Source organism: Tursiops truncatus, chromosome 13 (assembly GCF_011762595.2).
Source record: "Tursiops truncatus isolate mTurTru1 chromosome 13, mTurTru1.mat.Y, whole genome shotgun sequence".
Taxonomy (NCBI): Eukaryota; Metazoa; Chordata; class Mammalia; order Artiodactyla; family Delphinidae; genus Tursiops; species Tursiops truncatus.
This window is the reverse complement of record NC_047046.1, coordinates 7447851-7468831: the sequence shown is the minus strand read 5'-3', so window position 1 is coordinate 7468831 and position 20981 is coordinate 7447851. Positions and strand designations below refer to the sequence as shown.

Below are 20981 nucleotides of genomic sequence, written 5' to 3'. Positions count from 1 at the left end.
GAGTAAAAAAGCGAAACAAAGCACATCAGAAATAGTCGAGGCAAAGATAAATAGTCAAGACGGACACATTAACTCTGCCATGTGTGTGGCAGACATTTCCACCAAATTAAGAGCCTTCAAACAACAGAAATAGAGCAGAAGACATGCAGACAGTTAACATTAAAAAATCCAATGGCCAATAAACATAAAAAATACTAATAAGTGGGAACTAAAAATTAGTGATCTAAATTTTTGTTTGTAAGATTAGCAGACACTGGGACTTCCCTGGTGGTTCAGTGGTTGAGACTTCGCCTTCCAATGCAAGGGGTGCGGGTTGGATCTCTGGTCAGGGAGCTGAGATCCCACATGCCTCAGGACCAAAAAACCAAAACATAAAACAGAAGCAATGTTGTAACAAATTCAATAAAGACTTTAAAAATGGTCCACATCAAAAAAAAAAATCTTTAAATAACTAATTTGAGTAATTGTTTGGGGAAGTAGGTACTATTCACTGCTATTAGGAGTGTAAAATTAGTATAAACCTTGAAAGATTCTTTGACTATTACAAAATTATAAATGTACAAATACCCTCTGATTCAGCTTTCCAATTTCTAGGAATTTATCTCACAGAAACAGTCGTGCAGTTGCACAAAAATGTAAGTAGCAGTATGGTCATCGAAGCAGTATGTTTATAATAGTGAAAAACAGAAACAATGTATGTCCATTAATATAAACGAATCCTATTTATTGAAAAGTGGTTAAGTAGATTGTGATAAATGTATATAATGGAATATTTTGTAACCAATAAAAGCTGTATACAACTATAATAAGATGTCCATGACCGTAAGTGAATTATAGAGCAAAATAATTCCATATATTTAAATATATGTTTTCATATGTTTTAATCTGAATAAATACACACATATATACATAATCTAATAAATATATATTGTAAGGATTTAGGGCCAACTACAAAGTGGCAGAGAGTAGTCCACAAGACTCCCTTTTTTTTTTTTGGCCATGTGTCGCAGCTCGTGGGATCTTAGTTCCCCGACCTGGGATTGAACCTGGGCCCATGGCATGAAAGCGTGGAGTCCTAACCACTGGACTGCCAGGGAATTTCCCAAGACTTCCCTCACTTCTAACACCAATTGCAAGTTCCCAAAACCATCCTCAGGTTCTGTAATTGCTAGAAGGGCTCACAGAACTCACTGAACACTGTTATGCTTATGCTTAGTTTATCTCAGGGACAAGATTCAGATTAAATCAGCCAAGGGAAGCCATGCGTAGGGCAGAGTCCAAGAGGGGTCCAAATGTGGTGCATCTGGTTGTCCTCTCCCAGTGGACGGCGTTACCTCCCTCCGGCCACGATGTGTGATGCTGTCAACCAGGGAAGCTCACCTGAGTCTTTGGTCTTCAGAGTTTCTGTGGGGGCCGGATCACTGTCTGTGTGGCTGGCCTCTAGTCTCCAGACCCTCCAGAGATGGCTGATACCTTTAGTCATGGTTTCCTCTGGAGATTGGAACTGACACCCCCTGCTCCAGAGCCCCCATTGTAATTACATAGTGAGGTTGTCCTGTGGCCAAAGCCCCAGGCAAACGCAGATACTCCTGTTGGGCAGGACATTCCAGCGGCCTAGAGGTTACCCCTCAGGAGATGAGGGCAAGGGCTAGACTTCTCTTTGAATAAGGTTATTTCTTCACTACACAATGTTATCACCAAAATTTAAACAATAGTGATCTCTAGGTGGAATTGCAGGTGACTTTGCTTTTGTTCTTTGTACTGTTCTGTGCTGTTTGAATTTTCTTTCAATGTGAGTATATAATTTATTTAAAAATCAGATAAGACTAAAAAGGCTAAAAAGAGATTAAAATGAAAAGTAAATCTCTGGATAGGGTGGGTGGGCAGGCAGGGAAGCAATAAAAGAAATTCTAAAGACCAGTAGATATGACTACACAAAAATATAACCTACTTATTCAAAGACATGCTATAAAAAGAAGTAAAAACCAAAACCTAGGGGAAACATTGGCAGAAATATCACAAAGCATTAATATCATTAATATTATAGTATTACCAATATAAAATAGCAAGAAAAAACCAACTGACACTTCAACGGATGGTGAAAACTGAATAAGATCTGTCGTCTAAGTAACAACGTTCCCAAAGCTGGTTTCCTGGTTTTGAGGTTGTGCTACATCTAGAGAAGGTGCCACCACCGGGGAAGGCTGGGCAAAGGGTCCATGGGACGCTTTGTACTATTTTTTTTTTTACTTCCTGTGAGTGTATAATTATTTCTAAATAAAAAGTTTTTTAGAAGACAGAGGGCACAAACAGCTCATAAAGTAAAAGAGACACATAGCTAATATGCAGATTTTTTAAAGTATTTTATTAACAAGTGATGCAGTTGAAGTGAGACACCACTTTTTCCCGTTGTAGGCCTGGTCCCATCCTCAGTCTAGAGGAGTCGGGAACACCCTGGGTTCTGGATTCAAGTTTACTCTCCTGGCAAATAGACATATGGTTATGGCTTTAACTGGTGCCCTGCCCAGCATCCCTGCTCCTGCCTGAAAGGCCAGTGGTGGCTCGAATCGGACAGGAAACTCCAGGCTTTAACACTCAGGAACATGCCCAAGACTCAACTTCAGTGTTCAGCAGCATGCCCCAGATTTGGGCAGCACTTATTCTGCACCAGGCCCAGTCCTTTCACGCCTCCTGTGGTCCCCAGCTCTCCTGTCGGGGAGGGGACATCGGCACCCTTTTTACCAAAGGCGGGGCTCTGACAGCTCCCGTTGTCACCAGCCCAGCGCCACTCTTTCCCACCACCACTCTCTTTCCTCATTTGCTTGGGAATGGTGTAAGCATGGCGGTGTCTGTCCCCAGGTGGGAGGCTGGAACACGGGAGGGAGCACTCCCAGCAGGGACACATGTCACTGTCCTTCACAGTCAGGGCAAAGGGGGTCACCGCTGCGGCTAGCCTGATTTTGCCTCTTTCAACTCCGTCATGGTGCTCTAATTTTTGATGGTCATATAAGTGATTACTCCCTGCTTTTTACACAAAACAGACAATCACAGTCCTCACAAACATGCTCACACATGTGAGCAGACACACACCTAGACACACTAGCGTACCCACACACGCACTCTCTCACGCACACACCATACATACCACACACACACACCACACTGTACCCACATACCCACACACACACACATGCATGCCCCACACACAAACCACACGCACACACCCCTTGTCAGCAGGACAGACCTGGAATGAGGACCTTGGGAGCCCACATTCCTGCCTTGCTGCCAGCGCCCTCTGATCCTGCTTCTCCAATACGACTTTCTTTGAATGTTAAAAAAGAAAACAAGATGCCAAGTGACCCAGGAGGAGGATGAATTTGGGGTGCAGGAGAGAGGACCCACGCCTGGGCGTGGGAGCAGGGCCTGAAAACCTCACAGGCTTTCTCCGGGTGGAGACTCTGCTTGGGCAGGTGGCCCAGGGCGGAGGGCCCGTGGCTCCAGGGCGGTTCCATTGAACACGGTGCCCTCCTCCTGCCATGCCGCTCGCAGGGCCGCTCCCCACGCCGTGGCTCCTCAATGAACCTTTGTCTGTCTGGAGCCTGTTAGTTTTGGCTCCTAGCAGCCTGTGGAACCAGGCCCAGATCCCAGGGAAAGCCAATAGAGACCGCTCTTTTGAAGAAAAAGAATCGGAGTCCTGGAATAGAGAGACCAGTCTGAGCATTATTCATCCAGTCACTCATTAAAGAAACCACTTATTAGCTATTATCCTCATATTTGGATCTGGTGCACAAAACTGACTTGTATACAAGTTTCATATCTGCTCATGTGATTAATTTCCTTCCCCAGTTAACTAGAAGCCCTATAAAGTCTTGGACTATACCTGGTCTTTTTCCCTTGTTTATTTTGAAAAAATAATACATTCCTGTGTTATATTTAAACACTAAAAAAAATGGTAAACAGTGAAAACTAACTCTCTGACTGAGCCCCCTTAATGCTGCGATTCAGCTCTCCAACGGAAATCACTGCTTCACTGTTACCTGTTTCTTGTGTATCTTTCCTGAGAGTGACTGGTTGTCTTCCTCCCTCCTTCTCCCTCCCTTCCTGTGTGTGTGTGTGTCTGTGTGCATATCTCCCTGCTGCAAATACAAATGGTGGCCATTCTGTATATCTTGCACCTTGCTTTTCTTTCTCACTGAATACATCTTGCAGATCTTGCCTGTACATCAGCACATATAAATGTGTGTTGTTCCCAGCTTTCTGCTCCCACAAACACTACTGCAGTTTAATGTCTTCTATTTATGACTTTGTGCCCACGTGCAAATGCGTCTACAGACTCAACTCCTAACAGTGGAATCGTGAGTCAGAGGGATGTGGCTTTGAAATGTTGATAGACAGTTGCCCGCTTGCCCTCCAACAAAGGTCACAGTTGTTTTTGCCCATCATCATGTCCCCAGTGCCAATGTAATGATCAGACCTCTCTCCCTTAACCAGAATTCTGAGCCGATTGGGAAATAAAACTGGAGTCAGTTCACACCAGCACTCTTCACAGTGGCCAAAACGTCACACAACCCAAGTGTCCATCAGCAGATGAAAGAATAAATAAAATGTGGTCTCGCCATCCAGTGGAATATGATGCAGCCATAAAAAGGAAGTACTGATACATGCTACAATGTGGATGACCCTTGAAACTATTGTGCTACGTTAAAGAAGCCAGACATAAAAGGCCACATATTTTATCATTCTGTTTATGTGAAACGTCCAGAAGAAAGAAATCCATAGAAACAGAAAGTAGATGAGTAGTTGCCAGAGGCCAGGGGGAATGTAGTGGGGAATGACCGCTAGTAGGTACAGGGCTTCCTTTGGGGGTGATGAAAACAGCACTGAAACGAGGTAGCAGCTATGGCTGCACAGCATTGTGAACGTACTGAATTGTACATTTTTAAATGGTCAAAATAGTAACTTTTATGTTACATGTATTTTACACAACAAAAAAGATTCAGCAGATGCTGGCTAAATTATTCTCCGTATTGTTGATCAAGCTGAGGATGTGGCTTATAAGGGAACCCCAGACTGTCTTTCCAGGCAGCCCGGGACTAAGAGAGGCCTCCCTGACCCCAGGCTCTCTCTGTAGGAGCAGAACAGGAGGGGCCTGGGCCCTCAGTGGGCAGCTTTCCCACAAGAGGAAAGGAGAAGGGCCTGGCCCCCCATGTCAGTGCTGCTTTCCACACTCCGTAGCTCACCCACTCCACCTAGCTGGGAGGGAGTAAGGGGGAGACAGGCCTAGGAATGTTTTTGTTTGTTTGTTTTATTTTATTATTATTTTAAAAATTTATTTATTTTATTTTTGGCTCCATTGGGTCTTCATTGCTGCCTGTGGGCTTTCTCTAGTTGCGGCGAGCAGGGGCTACTCTTCGTTGCGGTGCGTGGGCTTCTCATTGCGGTGGCTTCTCTTGTTGCGGTGCACGGGCTCTAGGCACACGGGCTTCAATAGTTGTGGCACGTCGGCTCAGCAGTTGTAGCTCGTGGGCTCTAGAGCGCAGGCTCAGTAGTTGTGGCACGTGGGCTTAGTTGCTCTGCGGCATGTGGGATCTTCCTGGACCAGGGCTCGAACCCGTGTCCCCTGCATTGGCAGGTGGATTCTTAACCACTGCACCACCAGGGAAGTCCAGTAAGTATCTATTCGAATTATAGTTTTGTCTGAGTGTATGCCCAGGAGTGGGATTGCAGGATCATATGGTAGTTCTACTCTTAGTTTTTTGAGGAACCTCCATACTGTTTTACATAGTGGCTGCACCAATTTACATTCCCACCAACAGTGTAGGAGGGTTCCCTTTTCTCCACACCCTCTCCAGCATTTATTATTTGTAGACTTTTTAATGATGACCATTCTGACTGGTGTGAGGTCGTACCTCATTGTAGTTTTGATTGCATTTCTCTAATAATTAACGACGATGAGCATCTTTTCATGTGCCTGTTGGCCAGCTGTATGTCTTCTTTGGAGAAATGTCTGTTTAGGTCTTCTGTCCATTTTTCGATTGGGTTGTTTGTTTTTTTGTTATTGAATTGTAGGAGCTGTTTATATATTTTAGAAATTAAGCCCTTGTCAGTCACATCATTTGCAAATATTTTCTCTCAGTCTGTAGGATGTCTTTTTTTTTTTTTTTTTCGGTACGCGGGCCTCTCACTGTTGTGGCCTCTCCCGTTGTGGAGCACAGGCTTCGGACGCCCAGGCTCAGCGGCCATGGCTTACGGGACCAGGTGTTCCGTGGCATGTGGGATCTTCCTGGGGCACGAACCCGTATCTCTTCATTGGCAGGCAGACTCTCAACCACTGCACCACCAGGGAAGCCCTGTAGGATGTCTTTTTGTTTTGTTTATGGTTTTCTTTGTGGTGCAAAAGCTTATAAGTTTGATTAGGTCCCATTTGTTTATTTTTGTTTTTATTTCTATTGCCTTGGGAGACTGGCCTAGGAAAACACTGGTATGATTTATGTCAGAGAATGTTTTGCCTGTGCTCTCTTCTAGCAGTTTTATGATGTCTTGTCTTATATTTAAGTCTTTAAGGCATTGTGAGTTTATTTTTGTGTATGGTGTGAAGGTGTGTTCTAGCTTCATTGATTTACATGCGGCTGTACAACTTTCCCAACAGCACTTGCTGAAGAGACTGTCTTTTCCCCATTGTATATTCTTGCCTCCTTTGTCAAAGATTAATTGTCCATAGGTGTATGGGTTATTTCTGGGCACTCTGTTCTGTTCCATTGATCCATGTGTCTGTTTTTATGCCAATACCACGCTGTTTTGATTACTGTAGCTTTGTAGTATTGTCTGAAGTCAGGGACGGTTATGCTTCCTTTGTTCTTTTTCCTCAGGATTGCTTTGGCAATTCTGGGTCTTTTATGGTTCCATGTAAATTTTAGGATTGTTTGTTCTAGTTCTGTGAAAAATGTCATGGATATTTTGATAGGTATTGCATTAAATATGTATAGTGCTTTGGGTAGTATAGGCCTTGGAACGTTTTGCCCGTGGGTTTCCAGGAAGCATCAGGAATGGTGAAGAAGTATTGCCTCACAAGCAAATGTGGTTGCATGACCAAATGAAAGGACTCCACCACTGTCTGGGCCCCACACCGGTAGACCCCAGAACCGTTGCCTGCTTTCTTTTGGAGAGATGGTCTGGCCAGGAATTAGGACCTGGGACCTAATCCTACCTGGGACCAACGGAACCCCAAATTCCCACCCCAGTCTCACTCTCCCCCGTTCTTCTTAATTCCAGCTCCTCTCTGTGCAAGGCTTGCATTTTAATTTTCATTCCAAAGCAGTCTCTTGCCAGACCTCTGAAAAATTCAGTTTGCTCGTTCCACCCAATGGCAGTTTTGAGAGAGACTTTTGTTGTGCTGTAGACTTCCTGCCCGTGTCCTGAACCTGTCTTCTAGGAAGGGCTGCCGTGGCAGGGTGGGGATGAAGGTTTTTCTTTATGGAAAAATTTAGTACTCAGTAATTCCATATTTAATTGCACCTCCCACGTGCCAGGCACTGTGCTGGGATGAGTCAGACCCAGACCCTGGCCTTCCCAGAGTAAGACTGGGAGAGTGGGGGGTGAATCAGGGTCATTGTTCTGATCAGGAAGCTGGTGTGTGTGTGGGGGTTCCCAGGCGTTTAAGGAGGTGGGGTTGGGAGGCAAGGCTGGAGGAGATCTTGCCAGTGGTCTTAGAAATTTTGATAAGTTTCTGGTAACACTTTATTTTATTTTAAAGATTTTTTTGATGTGGACCATTTTTCAAGTCTTTATTGAATTTGTTACAATACTGCTTCTGTTTTATGTTTTGGTTTTTTGGCCCCAAGCCATGTGGGATCTTAGCTCCCCAACCAGGGGTTGAACCCTCACCCCCTGCATTGGAAGGCAAAGTCCTAACACTGGACCACCAGGAAAGTCCCAGTGGTAACACTTTAAAGAAGGAATATGGCAGAACCCTGAGTTAGACTAAGAAGTATCCCAATCAGCCGCGTCTGGAAGCCGAGTGAAGCTGGGACGGGGCTGAGGGGAGCAGGAATCCGATCATGGCTGCTTTGTGGGCGTCCTGCTCAAGGGAGCTCCACCAAGGAGCCGCACGGTCCCTTTTAGAACTCTTTGGAGCAGCCTTTCCTGTATGTTCCGTGGGAAACTAGACTTGGGGTACCTCCATAGAAAGGGTCCCAGTCCTTGTCTTCGGATGTCTGTATAGGGAATGTCTCCTCACCCCGTTGAAGATTGACAGTGACATCAGCACATCAAAGGCTCCAGGGAGCCCATCAGTAAGGAAACGTCTCTCCACCTCTGCGGGCACTTTAGGTTTTGGCTTTGGTTGCAGACTTACTTCTTTGCGTTGGTTGAGCGCCGCCTGTTGGCTGTTGAGATATTACAGAAGCCTCAGTTGATGGGTGATAGCAGTTGGAAATAAACATCAAGGAAGAGGGAAACATCCCAGCAGTTGAGGAGGAAGAAGATGAGAAGCCCAAACTATACCCTATCAGATTTGGTTTCTAGCCTCCAGGGTTTGATCTCTCTCTGAATCTTCCCACCCGCTTCGTGGTAAGTAATTGAAGCTGTTGCCGTTGTCTGACTTCTCTGAGAAGATGCTCTATGCTCACATCAGCCACTTTGTCTTAAGTAACAAAGCAGGAGTAAGGGTGGGTTTATATTAAGCCGGGTGGTCAGTCCTTAACAGAATGTTGCAGGGGACTTCCCTGGCGGTCCAGAGGTTAGGACTCCGCGCTTCCACTGCAGGGGGCACGGGTTCGATCCCTGGTCAGGGAACTAAGATCCCACATGCCGTGCGGTGCGGCCAAAAAAAAAAAAAAAAACCACAGTAACGGAACGTTGCAGGACTCCAGAGTTTCTCCCCACAGGAGTCCTCGTTTTCCATCCCATCTCTTCTCCTGCTTCTGTCCTCGGCAGCTGTCTGCAGGTGGCAGATGCTGGGTCAGGATTCTGGTCCTGCTAGACACACAGAGAAAGTGGTGTTTGAATCCTGGCCTTCAACATAAGGAAGCTGTCAATTATAGAGAAGTTTTGTTTTCCCTTAAGGAAATAAAAAAGTAGGGAGGGTTTTCTGTTTTGTTTTGTTTTCTTCTGGAACAGACAGGAACACCCTGCCTGGCTAGACAGCGGGTTGCTGGAAGATCTTTCAGCGGAAGGGAAAGAGGGTTGGTTTGCCCAGAGGCGGGACCAATATACTCTGGTGTATACTCTGCCCTCCAGACTGGCCTAGAAGCATCCCCCCGCCTCCCCCTCCCCCCAGCTCCTGCCATTCTGGGTGTTTTCTACGGCCTTGACCGGACCTGTGTTGCTGTCCTGAGGGCCGTCAAGCCAGGCAGAAGGACCAGCACAGGCCTTTCTGCCTCTCCTTGGTTTAGCTGAAGTTTTCTCATCCTCTGGGCCTCAGCTGAGATGTTACCTTCTCCAGAACGCCTCTTGTGACTGCTCAGACAGGGTTAGTTATGCCGACTGTGTTCCCACAGCCCTTTGCTCTTGTTCGAGGCACGCAGCACATAGGCAGGACTCATGCCTCAGCAGCTCATGTGCTCCATGAGGGCCGGGACCTCATCCGCCTCACCCATCCTTTTCCTCCCCTCCTAGCGTGTGCATGACACACAGTAGGTCCTCAACGCTTGTTGAGTGAGTAGATGGACCCAGGCCTGCCTTCCGGGCCCTGAGGAAGCGAGTGGCTCTGCAGCTGTGCGGGGGTCAAGGCTGACCTTTGCCCTGGTCTCTGCTCGCTGGTGTCGAGAGGGGTCCCGTGGGTGTCACCTTTTCTTCCTGTGGGGAGGAGGCACCCCACGACAGTGGTGGCAAACACGAAAGAGAGGACTTTTCAAGTCAGGAGGTGTTAAAAGCCAGGCCTTCGGAAAATAACTTAAATCCAGATCACTGAGGTGGTTATTAATAGCTTACCTTTACATTTTACCTTAGGGTTTACCTGTCCTGTGTGTCTAAGAACGTGTGCGTGTGCATGTGTGTGTGTGTGTGTGTGTGTGTGTACATTTAATCCTTATTAAAACACTCTGGAGGCAATGGTGTTATTGTAATTTTACCCAGGAAACTGGTGTGTTAGAGAAATTAAGTGACTGTGAAAGTTCACAGCCAGTATGCAGTCGTGCCGCAGAGGCTCAGAAACACTGGGCTGCTGGCTGTTAAACGTAGGTGACAGCTGGGGTGGAAGTGCCTTTGGACCGGGGAGAGGTGGGAGGAGGAAGGCGTGTGACGGGCTCGAAACCCCTGACCCTTTGAGCTGAGGTGGCTTCTGTCTGTCTGTCCCTCAGATTCTCAAAGGACTTGCTGTGACGTTTCCTCTGGGGGTGGGTCACAGCCTTCCTCCAAAGCCTGGGCCAGTGCTGGGTTGAGTTGCGGGGCGGGGCGTGAGGTTTGCCAGGTGCACCGCCAGGGGCTTCTGCTTGATAAACCAGGTGTTCGGGTTCAGGGAGTGTTTATCGCTCAGGCAGTGCGTCTTTGAAGACCCCAGATGTTGTGACTGCTTGTCACATGGAATTTCTGGGTGGGTTTGGAGAAGGGGCAGGGCTGTGGCCTGCAGTGATGTAGAACCCACAGAACCCCCTTTGTATGGACCAGTGACCGTGCCTTGCCCATCTCAAGCCATCTGAAGAGGGGAAGCCCTATGCCAGCTGCTCAAAGGTGGCTCCTGGCACAGCCCTTGAAAAACTAAACTATTGAGAAGCCTGTGCCACCAGGCAGCATTCCTTGCCTGCCGTTAGCTTTGTTTGCAAGGGCCGTTTAAGTCATTCAGTGAAGAATTATTACACGAGCCCCTGCCTTGTGCCAAGTTCTGTACTGGGTGCTTCAGATGAGGATGCCGGAAGGGCCCTCCCCTCGAGAAGCTGCAGTCTAGTGGCAGGAGGTGTGGGGACACATTGCTACACGGGGAGTGGATGAGTGCTGTCTTTGAGGTGTGAACAGTGCTCAGGGGTCCTGAAGGGATTGGCGGCAGCCTGGGAGAGGCCGGCGCCGGCTGGGAGGGGATGATGTTTGAGCATCATTTGGAAGGATGAGTGGGTGGCCAGGGGCGGAGGGAGGTCTGTGCAGAGTGAGGAACGCAAGCACAGGGGCCTGGAGGCAGGAGAGGGCCCCACAGGTTCTGAGGCCAGTGGGACGTTTGTGTGCCTGGACTGTAAGTGCCTCAGGGGGACTGGTGGCAAAGGAGGTGGCCGAGACCAGGTTCAAGCGGGCTGGCTTTCGTTCGGTGGTCAGCAGATTTCTTTTTTCCTTCCCCCAACTTTACTGAGATAAAATTGACATATAACGTTGTTTAAGTTTAAGGTGTACAACGTGATGATTTGATACACGTATGAGGCAAAATCAGCAGATTTTTAACTTTTAATTATGGAAAATTTTAAAGATATTAGAAAGTAGACAGACTAGATTAGTGAACCCCGTGTAGCATCACCTCACTCCAGCAGTTACCAACCCATGGCCGATCCTGATTCCTCCATACCAACACCATTGCCCCCTGTACCCCATCCGTATCACTTTGAAGAAATCCTAAAGTGCCTTGTGTATCCTATCAAGCCTAGCCTGTGGCTTGCATGAGTTAATCCAGAGTTTTGAGGCCTGGAAGGATTGGGAGGCACTTTGTGATTTCATTCCATTTTCAGAGAAACCACTGAGTTTCCCCTCTTCATTGTACCTTTCAGTGGGAAGTTGGTGTCTCCGAAGTGGAAGAATTTCAAGGGCCTGAAGCTCCAGTGGAGAGACAAGATCCGGCTCAACAATGCCATCTGGCGGGCATGGTACATGCAGTGTAAGTGCCGCGTGGCTGGGCCGGAGACCCTCCAGGTTCTGCCACCAGGAGGCCTTTGCACCTCGGGCCCCGGAGCCTGCTCTTGTAACATTGTGTGTCAAACAGAAGTCTCTCTCGGGCCGTGTGCATCCAAATCCGAGTGAACTGGACCCTTATTGCCATCGGCACTGGGGGCCCAGCCAAGCGTCTGCAGGAGGCAGAAGTGTAGGCCGATTGCTCCCAACCTAGTGTGCTCAGTGTTGTAAAGGCAGAGGAGGAGGGACGGGTGTACAGCCGAGAGGTGACATTTGGAGAGTCGGGGAACAGTTCCTGTTTTCAGCAGGTCTGAGACGATGCCGGCCCAGGCCGCGTCCTGTGTCCAGCTGGCTTGGGTACAGGTGGGTCTGGTGACTTCTACAGGAGATCGGCGTGCTCGGGGTCCCCTAGGCTCAGGCCGGTGTTTCTCTTGATCAGCCAGACTCCCTTTCTCGCCCATACATCACTGCCAGACTCTTTTCCTTGGACCTGGACCCCTTTATTTCCCTGAAATCTCATTTTCCAAGGGAAGGAGAAGGAAAGAACCCTTAAGGGTCCCCCCTGAGGGGCGGGGTGTGAACAGAAGAGGCGGAGCTCCTGCGGGGGTCTCTGCCGCAGTGACGCTGTCTCACCCTCTCCCCGCCCAGATTTGGAGAAGCGCAAGAACCCCGTGTGCCACTTTGTCACTCCGCTGGACGGCTCTGTGGAAGTGGACGAGCACCGGCGGCCAGAGGTACTTGGCATGTGATGGGCCCTCACTCGGGAGGAGGTGACTCACAAGGGTGGGACCGAGGGCTCTGGGTCCCGCAGAGGGAGGACGCAGGACAGGGTGCTGGGGCTGTGCTGTCCTGGCAGCTGTTTTGACCCTGAGAAGCGATGGCGATGTGGAGGGCAGGTGGCCTCTGACACCCCACAGGGGCTCCCGCCTTCTCAGACCGGGCTGACCCAGGGACTGAGGGGGTCCTTCAACCGGGACTTACCCTCTACTTTCTTTTAATGTCAGTATTTCTCTGGAAGTCAACGGGGAGGGAATCTTTTTTTCTTTTTTAAAATTTTTATTTATTTTTGGCTGCGTTGGGTCTTTGTTGCTGTGCGCGGGCTTTCTCTAGTTGCGGCGAGTGGGGGCTACTTTTCGTTGTAGTGCGCGGGCTTCTCACTGCGGTGGCTTCTCTTGTTGTGGAGCACGGGCTCTAGGTGTGCGGGCTTCAGTGGCTGTGGCTCGCGGGCTCAGTAGCTGTGGCTCGTGGGCTCTAGAGCACAGGCTCAGTAGTTGTGGCGCACGGGCTTAGTTGCTCCGCGGCATGTGGGATCTTCCCGGACCAAGGCTCGAACCCATGGACCCTGAGTTGGCAGGCAGATTCTTAACCACTGTGCCACCAGGAATGTCCCACGGGGAGGGATCTTGACTCCTTACAAGGCAGACATCTTTAACTCTTAAAGAATGAACTCGAGATCTTTATATACTGAGAGGGAAAGATGTTGAAGAAATAGTAAGTGAATAAAAGCAAGTTGCACAACAGTATTGGAGTATCTTCAGGTGAATTTTTTAAAGCGTGTGTCTGTGTGATTGTACATGCATAGGAAATGTCTTGAAGGATATACAGAAATTGTTTCCTCGTGGGATTAGAGTGAGGAGGAGGAAAGACTCTTCTTTCACTTTTTACTCTTCTGCATCTTTTTAGCTTTGTCCAAGCATGTCTCACTGTTACCATGAAAAGGGGAAAACTTGGAAAGTAACCTAATGAAAGACGTTGGGAGCCATAGGACATGATCTGGTGTTAGTATTAAGGAATATCACTTTTTTTGGTCTGGTAATAATATTGCATTATTCACGGTGAACATTCTTCACTGTCAGAAACACACAGTGAAGTATTCTTGGGTGAAATTATGTGGGATTTATGATAGGATATCTGGGACTTGCTTTAATATTTTCTAGCCATTAAAAAAAATAAAGGAATCTGAAAGTGAGGTGGGCTCTCGGAGGCCGTCGTGAACGCCTCGTCACCAGAGGTCTTCAAGGCTGCTGTGGAAGGGGCTCCCCGCCCTGCACAGTGGGGAGGCTGAACTGTATCTTAGAGGTCACTTTCCACCTGAACCTTCTGTGACGGGCTGTTTGTTTTCACCCTTTGGAAACGTGGCGGAGGCTAAGGGCATTTGAGAGCTAGCCTGGGTCTCTGGAGGTTCTTCCAGCGCCGGGAACTCTGTGCTTCTCCCCTGCCAGGCACTCTGTCTGACCCCTGCTCCGGCCCAGCCTCCAGGACCTGGGCCCCCGAAGCCCCCTGGGTTATCGTGGGCCATGAAATGAAAGCTCCCCTTCACTCAGAGGCCGGGCGTGGCCCAGCAGAGGCGGGACGCACTCTGTGGACGAAGTCGCAGGCAGGCAGCCTGCTTCTCGGAGCTGGACTGCCCGGACCTGACTTCCAGAGACAGACACCTGCTTCTTGGCAGGGCGGCTCTTCCAGCGCCCCTGCTCACTCTGCCCTGCGTCTCCCCACAGGCCATCACCACGGAAGGGAAGTACTGGAAAAGCCGCATTGAGATCGTGATCCGGGAGTATCACAAGTGGAGAACCTACTTCAAGAAAAGGGTATCTGGCTCGGGCTCCAAAGAGAGCACGTTCAGGAAGCCCCGTAGGGGAGGGAAGAAGTGAGCCCGGATTCAGAACACTGGCCCCCAAGGCTGTGGCCCGGAGCTGGCCACCCCTCTCCTTGGCCCAGCATTCTAGCCCAGCCCAAGTGGTGGCCTGCTTTGGTCATGTGACCCCTTTGCTCTCAGTTTCTCCAGCTAGGAGCCAGGGCTCTTTATTCCACAAACGCTGGCTGGGAATCTCCTCTGTGTCCAGCGTTGGCCTGGGGATGGCAGGGGCAGGATCCCTCTCCCCGCCCGCCTCCCAGAGAGAGAAGGCCTAGATGTTTCTGGAGGTTAGCCCCTTCCAGGAAGGAGAGGCCGAGGGCCTCGTCCCCTGGCTGGGCCCTGAGTGACCACCTTGGTCCTCTCTGTCCTTTCTCCGCAGCTCCAGCAGCACAAGGATGAGGACCTCTCCAGCCTGGCCCAGGTGTGTGAGCTTGGGGGCCATGAGGACCCTCATGGGACCCCTCCCCCTTTGACAAGAAACAGCAGTGACTTGGGTGGCCCAGCACTGCAGCAGCAGGTAGCCCCTGTGCACCCTGGGGCTAGAGGAGGCCCCCCCCCACCTCACGTGAAGGATGTGAAGGAAACAAGCCAGTTCTCTGCTGGGGGCTGGAGGGGGATTCTCCCTGCAGTTCCCCACCCCCTCACCTCATCTCTTATATGGGATCCCTGGCTGCTCTGTGAAACAGTACAGCGTATTTCCCTGATGTGATGTGCTGGGAACCCCTACGTCACTCTTGTCCCTTTGGTTTGTCCTCCCCCCCCCGTCGGTGGCAGGACGATGACATGCTTTATTGGCACAAGCACGGGGATGGCTGGAAGACCCCAGTCCCCATGGAGGAGGACACGCTGCTGAACACAGACATGCTCATGTCGGAATTCAGCGACACCCTCTTCTCCACGCTTTCCTCGCACCCGCCCGTGGCCTGGCCCAACCCGCGCGAAATAGGTAACCCGCCCCTAGACTCTAGACTGGAAACGTTGCCTTCTCCACCGGGCCCCCAGGGCAGGCTCTGCCTCGGGGCCGTCCCTGAGCTGCTGTCGCTTGTCTAGGGTGAGCAGTGAGGAGAAGGGTTGACCAGCCTCCTTGCTGTGTGGGGGCCCCGTCAGGCCCGTGGTGCCACCGCCAGGGAACAGTGGAGGTTTGGTCTGAACCAGTTTCACATTTCTGATACTGTCCCTCAGCAGAGGACAGGGGCCTGGGGCGCATGACAGGGCCTGTGACTCACTCTCAGGAAAATCATTCGCACTCCTGGGCTGGCCTCTCACCTGGCAGCGTGCAGCTGTCCAGTTAACCCCTCAGGGAAGAGCCCACAGGCTGAAATTAGAACCCGGGGTCTCTGCATAGCTGCTCATGGCTTCTGGGGGGTGTCTGTTCCCAAACACTCAGTTTACCTTTCCTACGAAAACTCTCTTTCCTGCCCTCTGAGGGCGGACGATGCCCATGAACTGATGAGAAATCCCAGCCAGTGGCCTACGTTTCTCCTCGGAAGAATCTAGAATGCGAGCAGGGCCAGGAAGATGCATTCCAGGCCCTTAATATGTTCCTACAGCACATGGTCTGAGAAGGCAAAATGATTCCTCTGTCTCCTTTCTGATTCTTACAGCACATCTGGGAAATGCAGACATGATTCAACCGGGGCTGATTCCTTTGCAGCCCAACCTGGACTTTATGGACACTTTTGAGCCTTTCCAGGGTGAGGACTTGGGGCAGAGAAAGAGCACGGCTACCTGCATCTTCCTTTACCCAGGACAACGTGGATGTTGCTTCCCTGTCATAGAGGCAACTGTTAGAATGGACCAGGGAGAGGACTTAGAATTTTTCCAGAACTTTTTTTTTTTTTGCTAGTAGCTGCAAGGCCTGGAAAGTGTTTCTGGGATGTCGTTCTGTCTCCTCCTCCACGTCTCAGAGCCTCTGGTTTGGCTTTGACTGTAAGCAGTTCTCCCACTAGGCAGCAGAGTGCGCTGATGACACAGCCACCTCCTCGCCGTTTCCTGCAGTTAGAACTGGTCCTTGAGCTCCTGCCACTGTAAAAGCGGGTGCCACCCAGGCCTGGGAGTGTTTCAGAGGCCACACTGGTTGCCAGCCTGTGCAGCTCCAAGCAGAGGGCCTCCTTCTGCAGAGTTACCTCGTGGTGGGGGGGCGGGGAGATGCCCTCTAGCCATGGCATTCCTCTGGGTAAGGTGGGGTTCAGTGCCTGATTTGTTTGGATCTTAATGCAGTGGAGTGATGGGCACAGAGCTCACAAGCCCCTGATGTTGTCTTTCAGACCTCTTCTCTTCCAGCCGCTCCATTTTCAGCTCCATGCTGCCTGCACCCGCCTCAGGGCCTGCACCAGATCACAACAGCCCACCTGCTCAGGTAGAGAGAACTTGGGGGAAGGGGCACCGGACTGGTCCTCAGACCTTTGCAGCCATAAGCAAAGTGCTAGGGGTGACTAGATCCAGCAGTGAACTCACATATAATGTGTAAAGAAGTTATCCTAGCCCTCCTTGGAAGCATCCTTAGGTGTCCGTGAGGTGGGAGACTCTATCAGTAAACGTATGCTCCTGCCTAAGGCCCAGATAACCTTGTGTGCAGCGGGCTCTGTCTTGACCAGTTAAGACTGGGCCAGTGAGACAGCAAAGAAAAACGCAGATCGCTAAGAAAAGGAAGTTCCGTGTATTTCTTTTACTTTTTACTCAGCACTCAACGCAAGTTGGTTACCAGCTGCTGGGACGGCTGAGCTGAGTGAGGCATGGCTCTCTGCCATTAAGAGACTCTCGGGCTGGTGCCCATATCCAGTTAGGCGCCCGTGACCTGACCCTCTCTCCCTCCATCTGGCTCCGTGAAGAGTTTCTCCTATAGAGACTGAGATCTGAACAATTGATTCCTTGTAGCGTTTCCCTTTTAGGAAGAGGTGACCTCTCTAGAAGTTGACATGTGAAACTGTCCTGGGGGAGCCTCGTGAGCAGCTGTGATCCAGGCTGCCCCTGCTCTGTAACAGAAGATGGCAGGGACTTTGGGGGGACCCCGCTGGACTCTAGAAACAAGATATCCCCAGGCCGAGAGCCAAGTGTGTGCAGACAGTCGCTGTGTCTGAGCCGTGTTATCACTGAGTTCCTAATGGAAACAAGACCCCTGCAGATGCCTGGGGAGACCCAGATCCAACCCCCGCAGATTAGCAGTCCCAGGGCTGGGAGACGTCGCCTCTGTCCCTTCTGCCCGGGGCATCGTCCCAGGCGCCGGGTACTGTGTCGGACCTTGTGGTGTGCAGCGCTGGAGAGTGACAGCGAGCGGTGTGACTCTAGCGTTCGTTCCTCACTTCTTCTCTTCCTTCCTTAGGAGAGCATCCTGCCAACCACCGCTCTGCCCACCCCGAGCCTCCCTGACGGCTTCATTGCACCCCCTGCAGCCACGGCCCTGGACCCCACGAGTGGGCAGGGCTGTGAACACACCTCCCAGCCGGGGGACCCCTTTCTCCAGCCCGCAGACTTAGGTCCCTCTGCACCACCACTGAGTGTCCCGCAGCCCTTCTTGCCTGTGTTCACCATGCCTTTGCTGTCGCCCAGCCCAGCCCCTGCACCTGCTTCCCCCGTCTTGCCATTAGGCCCTCCTCCCGCCACTGCCCTGAACCCCCCGACTCCCCCTGCCTTCCTGCAGCCACAGAAGTTTGCTGAAGTCAGCAAGTCGCCCCCTGTCATCACCCACACGGCCTCTGCCACCCTCACCCACGACGCCTCTGCCACCACCTTCAGCCAGAGCCAGGGCCTCATCATCACGACCCACTATCCCACCCCCTCCGTGTCCCCCTGTGGCCTGGCACTGTCTCCGGTCAGCCGGCCACCAACCGTTGGGCCTCCTCAACCCCGTTTAACTTTCGTGCACCCCAAGCCCGTATCGTTGCCTGGGGGAAGGCACAAGCAGCCCCCCAAAATAGTGCCTGCTCCCAAGCCAGAGCCCGTGTCCTTGGTGCTGCAGAAGGCTCGCCTCGGCCCAGGTGAGCCAGGCGGGGGAGCAAGTGGGGGCTCCCCGCCCTCATCCCCCGCCGGGATGTTTCCCGCCCCCAGGCTTGCAAACTCGTGACACACACATCGTGATAGGAGACAGAAGGGTTATGGAAGACTACATGTGTAGATCTAGTCTATTTTTTCTATTCTATGTTGTTCTTTTAGTTAGTCTCAACCCAGTTTGAAAAAAACATGGTCCTGGTCATCTCTTTCCCAGGTCTGTAATCTGTCCCCTCCAAGGAGAAGCTGCAAAAAAGTAGCTTTGTCTCCATGCCCTGCAGCAAGGAGGTGACGTCTCAGTGGCAGCAGAGGGGTCGTGTGCTGCTCCTAGGCACCCCCGCCCCGCCCTGTGCAGCCTGGTCAGCCCTGGGGCCCCCAGGTGGGCCGCCACCCTCACCTCCCCCTTGTTCTGGCAGCTACCTTTTCAGGACAGCCCCAAGCGGTGATCATGACCTCAGGCCCTCTGAAGAGAGAAGGGATGTTGGCTTCCACCGTGTCCCAGTCCAACATGGTCATCACGCCTGCTGCCATCGCCAGGGTGAGTGGCCCAGACAGGCCCTTAGCATCCTATAACCTTGGGTGGCCCTCACCCAGCATGACTGTGGTTGGGGGTGACCTCTCTCCCCTGTGTCCCCTCAGGCTCCTGGGGTCACAGAGTTCCACAGCGGCATCCTGGTGACAGACCTTGGCCACGGCACGGGCAGCCAGCCTGCTCCCATCTCCCGGCTCTTCTCTCCCAGCACAGTGCCGGACTCCCTGGTAAAGGGCGAGCAGGTCCCACCACATGGGGGCATCGCCCAGGTCCCTGCCACAGGTGCCAGTGAGTCTGCTGTCTGGTTGGAACGGTTGGGACCGCGTGAGTGGAGTGACGGGCCCGCTCTGGACTGGGGAGGCTGCCGATGGTGCCCGGGATTGACCCTGGGTTTCCAGGCCGGGTGGTGAGAAGCTGCCAGTGGCCCAGGCTAGGGAAACGCTCGGCAAAGGGCAGAATAAACCAGGGAAAGCAGCCGGCGCATTGCAGTGCAGGCAGTTCGTGTGCTCGCACTGCCTCCTTCAGAAAGGCCCGGCTCTGATGGGGATTTCCCTGGGGGTCCAGTGGTGGAGACTCTGTGCTGCCAACGCAGGGGGTGCAGGTTCATTCCCTGGTCAGGGAACTAAGATCCCATATGCCATGCGAAGTGACCAAAAAAGATTTTTAAAATTTAAAAAGAAAAAAGAAAGGCCTGGCTCTGAGCTGCCAGTTCTGATCCACAAAAGCGATTGAGTGGGGCTTCCCTGGTGGCGCAGTGGTTATGAATCCGCCTGCCAATGCAGGGAACACGGGTTCGAGCCCTGGTCCGGGAGGATCCCACATGCCACAGAGCAGCTGAGCCTGAGCTCCACAACTGCTGAGCCCGCGCTCTAGAGCTGCAAGCCACAACTACTGAAGCCCATGTGCCTAGAGTCTGTGCTCTGCAGCAAGAGAAGCCACCGCAATGAGAAGCCCACGCACCACAACGAAGAGTAGCCCCCGCTCACCACAACTAGAGAAAGCCCACGCACAGCAACAAAGACCCAACACAGCCAAAAATAAATAAATTAATTAAATAAATTAAAAATAAAAAAGGAATTGAGGGGTCCGCGTCGACAGTTTCCAGAAAGCCTGAGCCTGGTGTTGCCGTAGCCACAGGAGCCCCCAGCCTTGTCCGGCACTGGCCGGTCTTCCCCTCCCCCACGGTGTGCCGGCACCACGCCTCGGGAGCCCCCTTCCTTCCTCCCCAGCTTTGTCTTCCGTCGGTGAGGTGGCCGGGGTAGGACTGATATTGCCCAGTGACGTCTGAAGAGCTGAGAGGTCAGGGTAGATGATCTTCCCGAGGCTGTTCTGCTGCGGGTTGGGGAGAAGCCAGGTACCAGGTCGGAGGGAGACCAAGGTGTCTTCCTGTCTCAGGTAAAACCGTGGCAGCTGCTCCCGGCACCCTGTGCAGAGGCATCTTCCCGAGGTGGAGTGCAGGACACGAGGGGGAAGGCTCTCTACTTACAGGGGTCAGACAGGGACTTGTCCCAGGACAGGCTTTGAAGAATAAGGACCCTCATCTGGGAAGATACAGACGCAGACTGGCTATGAGTCAGGCCCTGGAATACTGTATGGGGCTCCGGCTCAGGGAAACGGCGCCGTGTCCACTGAGGCAGGTCCCCGGAGGTTAGAGCCTTGAGAGCAGGGTGGGGAGAAGAGCCGAGCAGAGGGGACTGAGCCTGAGGCATCTGTGCTGTGAAGCGGGACTGACCGGGAGGGTCAGGGAGGGGCTTCCTGCGGGTGTCTCTGGAGCCTGGGCCACAGGTTTCTTCCACCATGTTCTTTGTGGGTAAAATAGCGCTTTGGTTTTTTTTTTTTTTCTTTGGTTTTTTTAATTAAAAAATGTCAGGGGTGGGTACAATTGAAAAAGGTGTGAGAAAACATATATGTAGAAATTAAAGAACAACAACAAAAAAAGAACAGGTAGCCATGTGCTCGCCACCCAGGGTGAGAACTACAGCCTTGCAGACACTGAGGGGCCTTGCAGAGGGGCCCCTGGTG

The 20981-nt window shown here is 51.4% G+C and overlaps 1 protein-coding gene across 5 annotated transcripts in view; it reads left to right on the top strand.

Moving 5' to 3' along the window:
* The window catches only part of MLXIP (MLX interacting protein), a 60251-nt gene that overhangs the window by 30811 nt on the left and 8459 nt on the right, over nt 1–20981 (top strand). For 3 of the 5 annotated variants that reach the window (XR_012325102.1, XR_004521385.2, XM_033836823.2), the window contains exons 2-11: nt 11685–11791; nt 12454–12539; nt 14304–14393; nt 14820–14861; nt 15215–15386; nt 16045–16134; nt 16708–16799; nt 17763–18417; nt 18844–18965; nt 19067–19283. Coding sequence is in view for 3 of the 5 variants with exons in the window: in XM_033836823.2 (XP_033692714.1) it covers nt 11685–11791; nt 12454–12539; nt 14304–14393; nt 14820–14861; nt 15215–15386; nt 16045–16134; nt 16708–16799; nt 17763–18417; nt 18844–18965; nt 19067–19283 (1673 nt within the window). In the remaining 2 variants the exon portion in view is untranslated. The remainder of the gene's footprint in view (nt 1–11684; nt 11792–12453; nt 12540–14303; nt 14394–14819; nt 14862–15214; nt 15387–16044; nt 16135–16707; nt 16800–17762; nt 18418–18843; nt 18966–19066; nt 19284–20981) is intronic. The other 2 variants (XM_073789999.1, XM_033836825.2) reach the window with 2 other exon arrangements.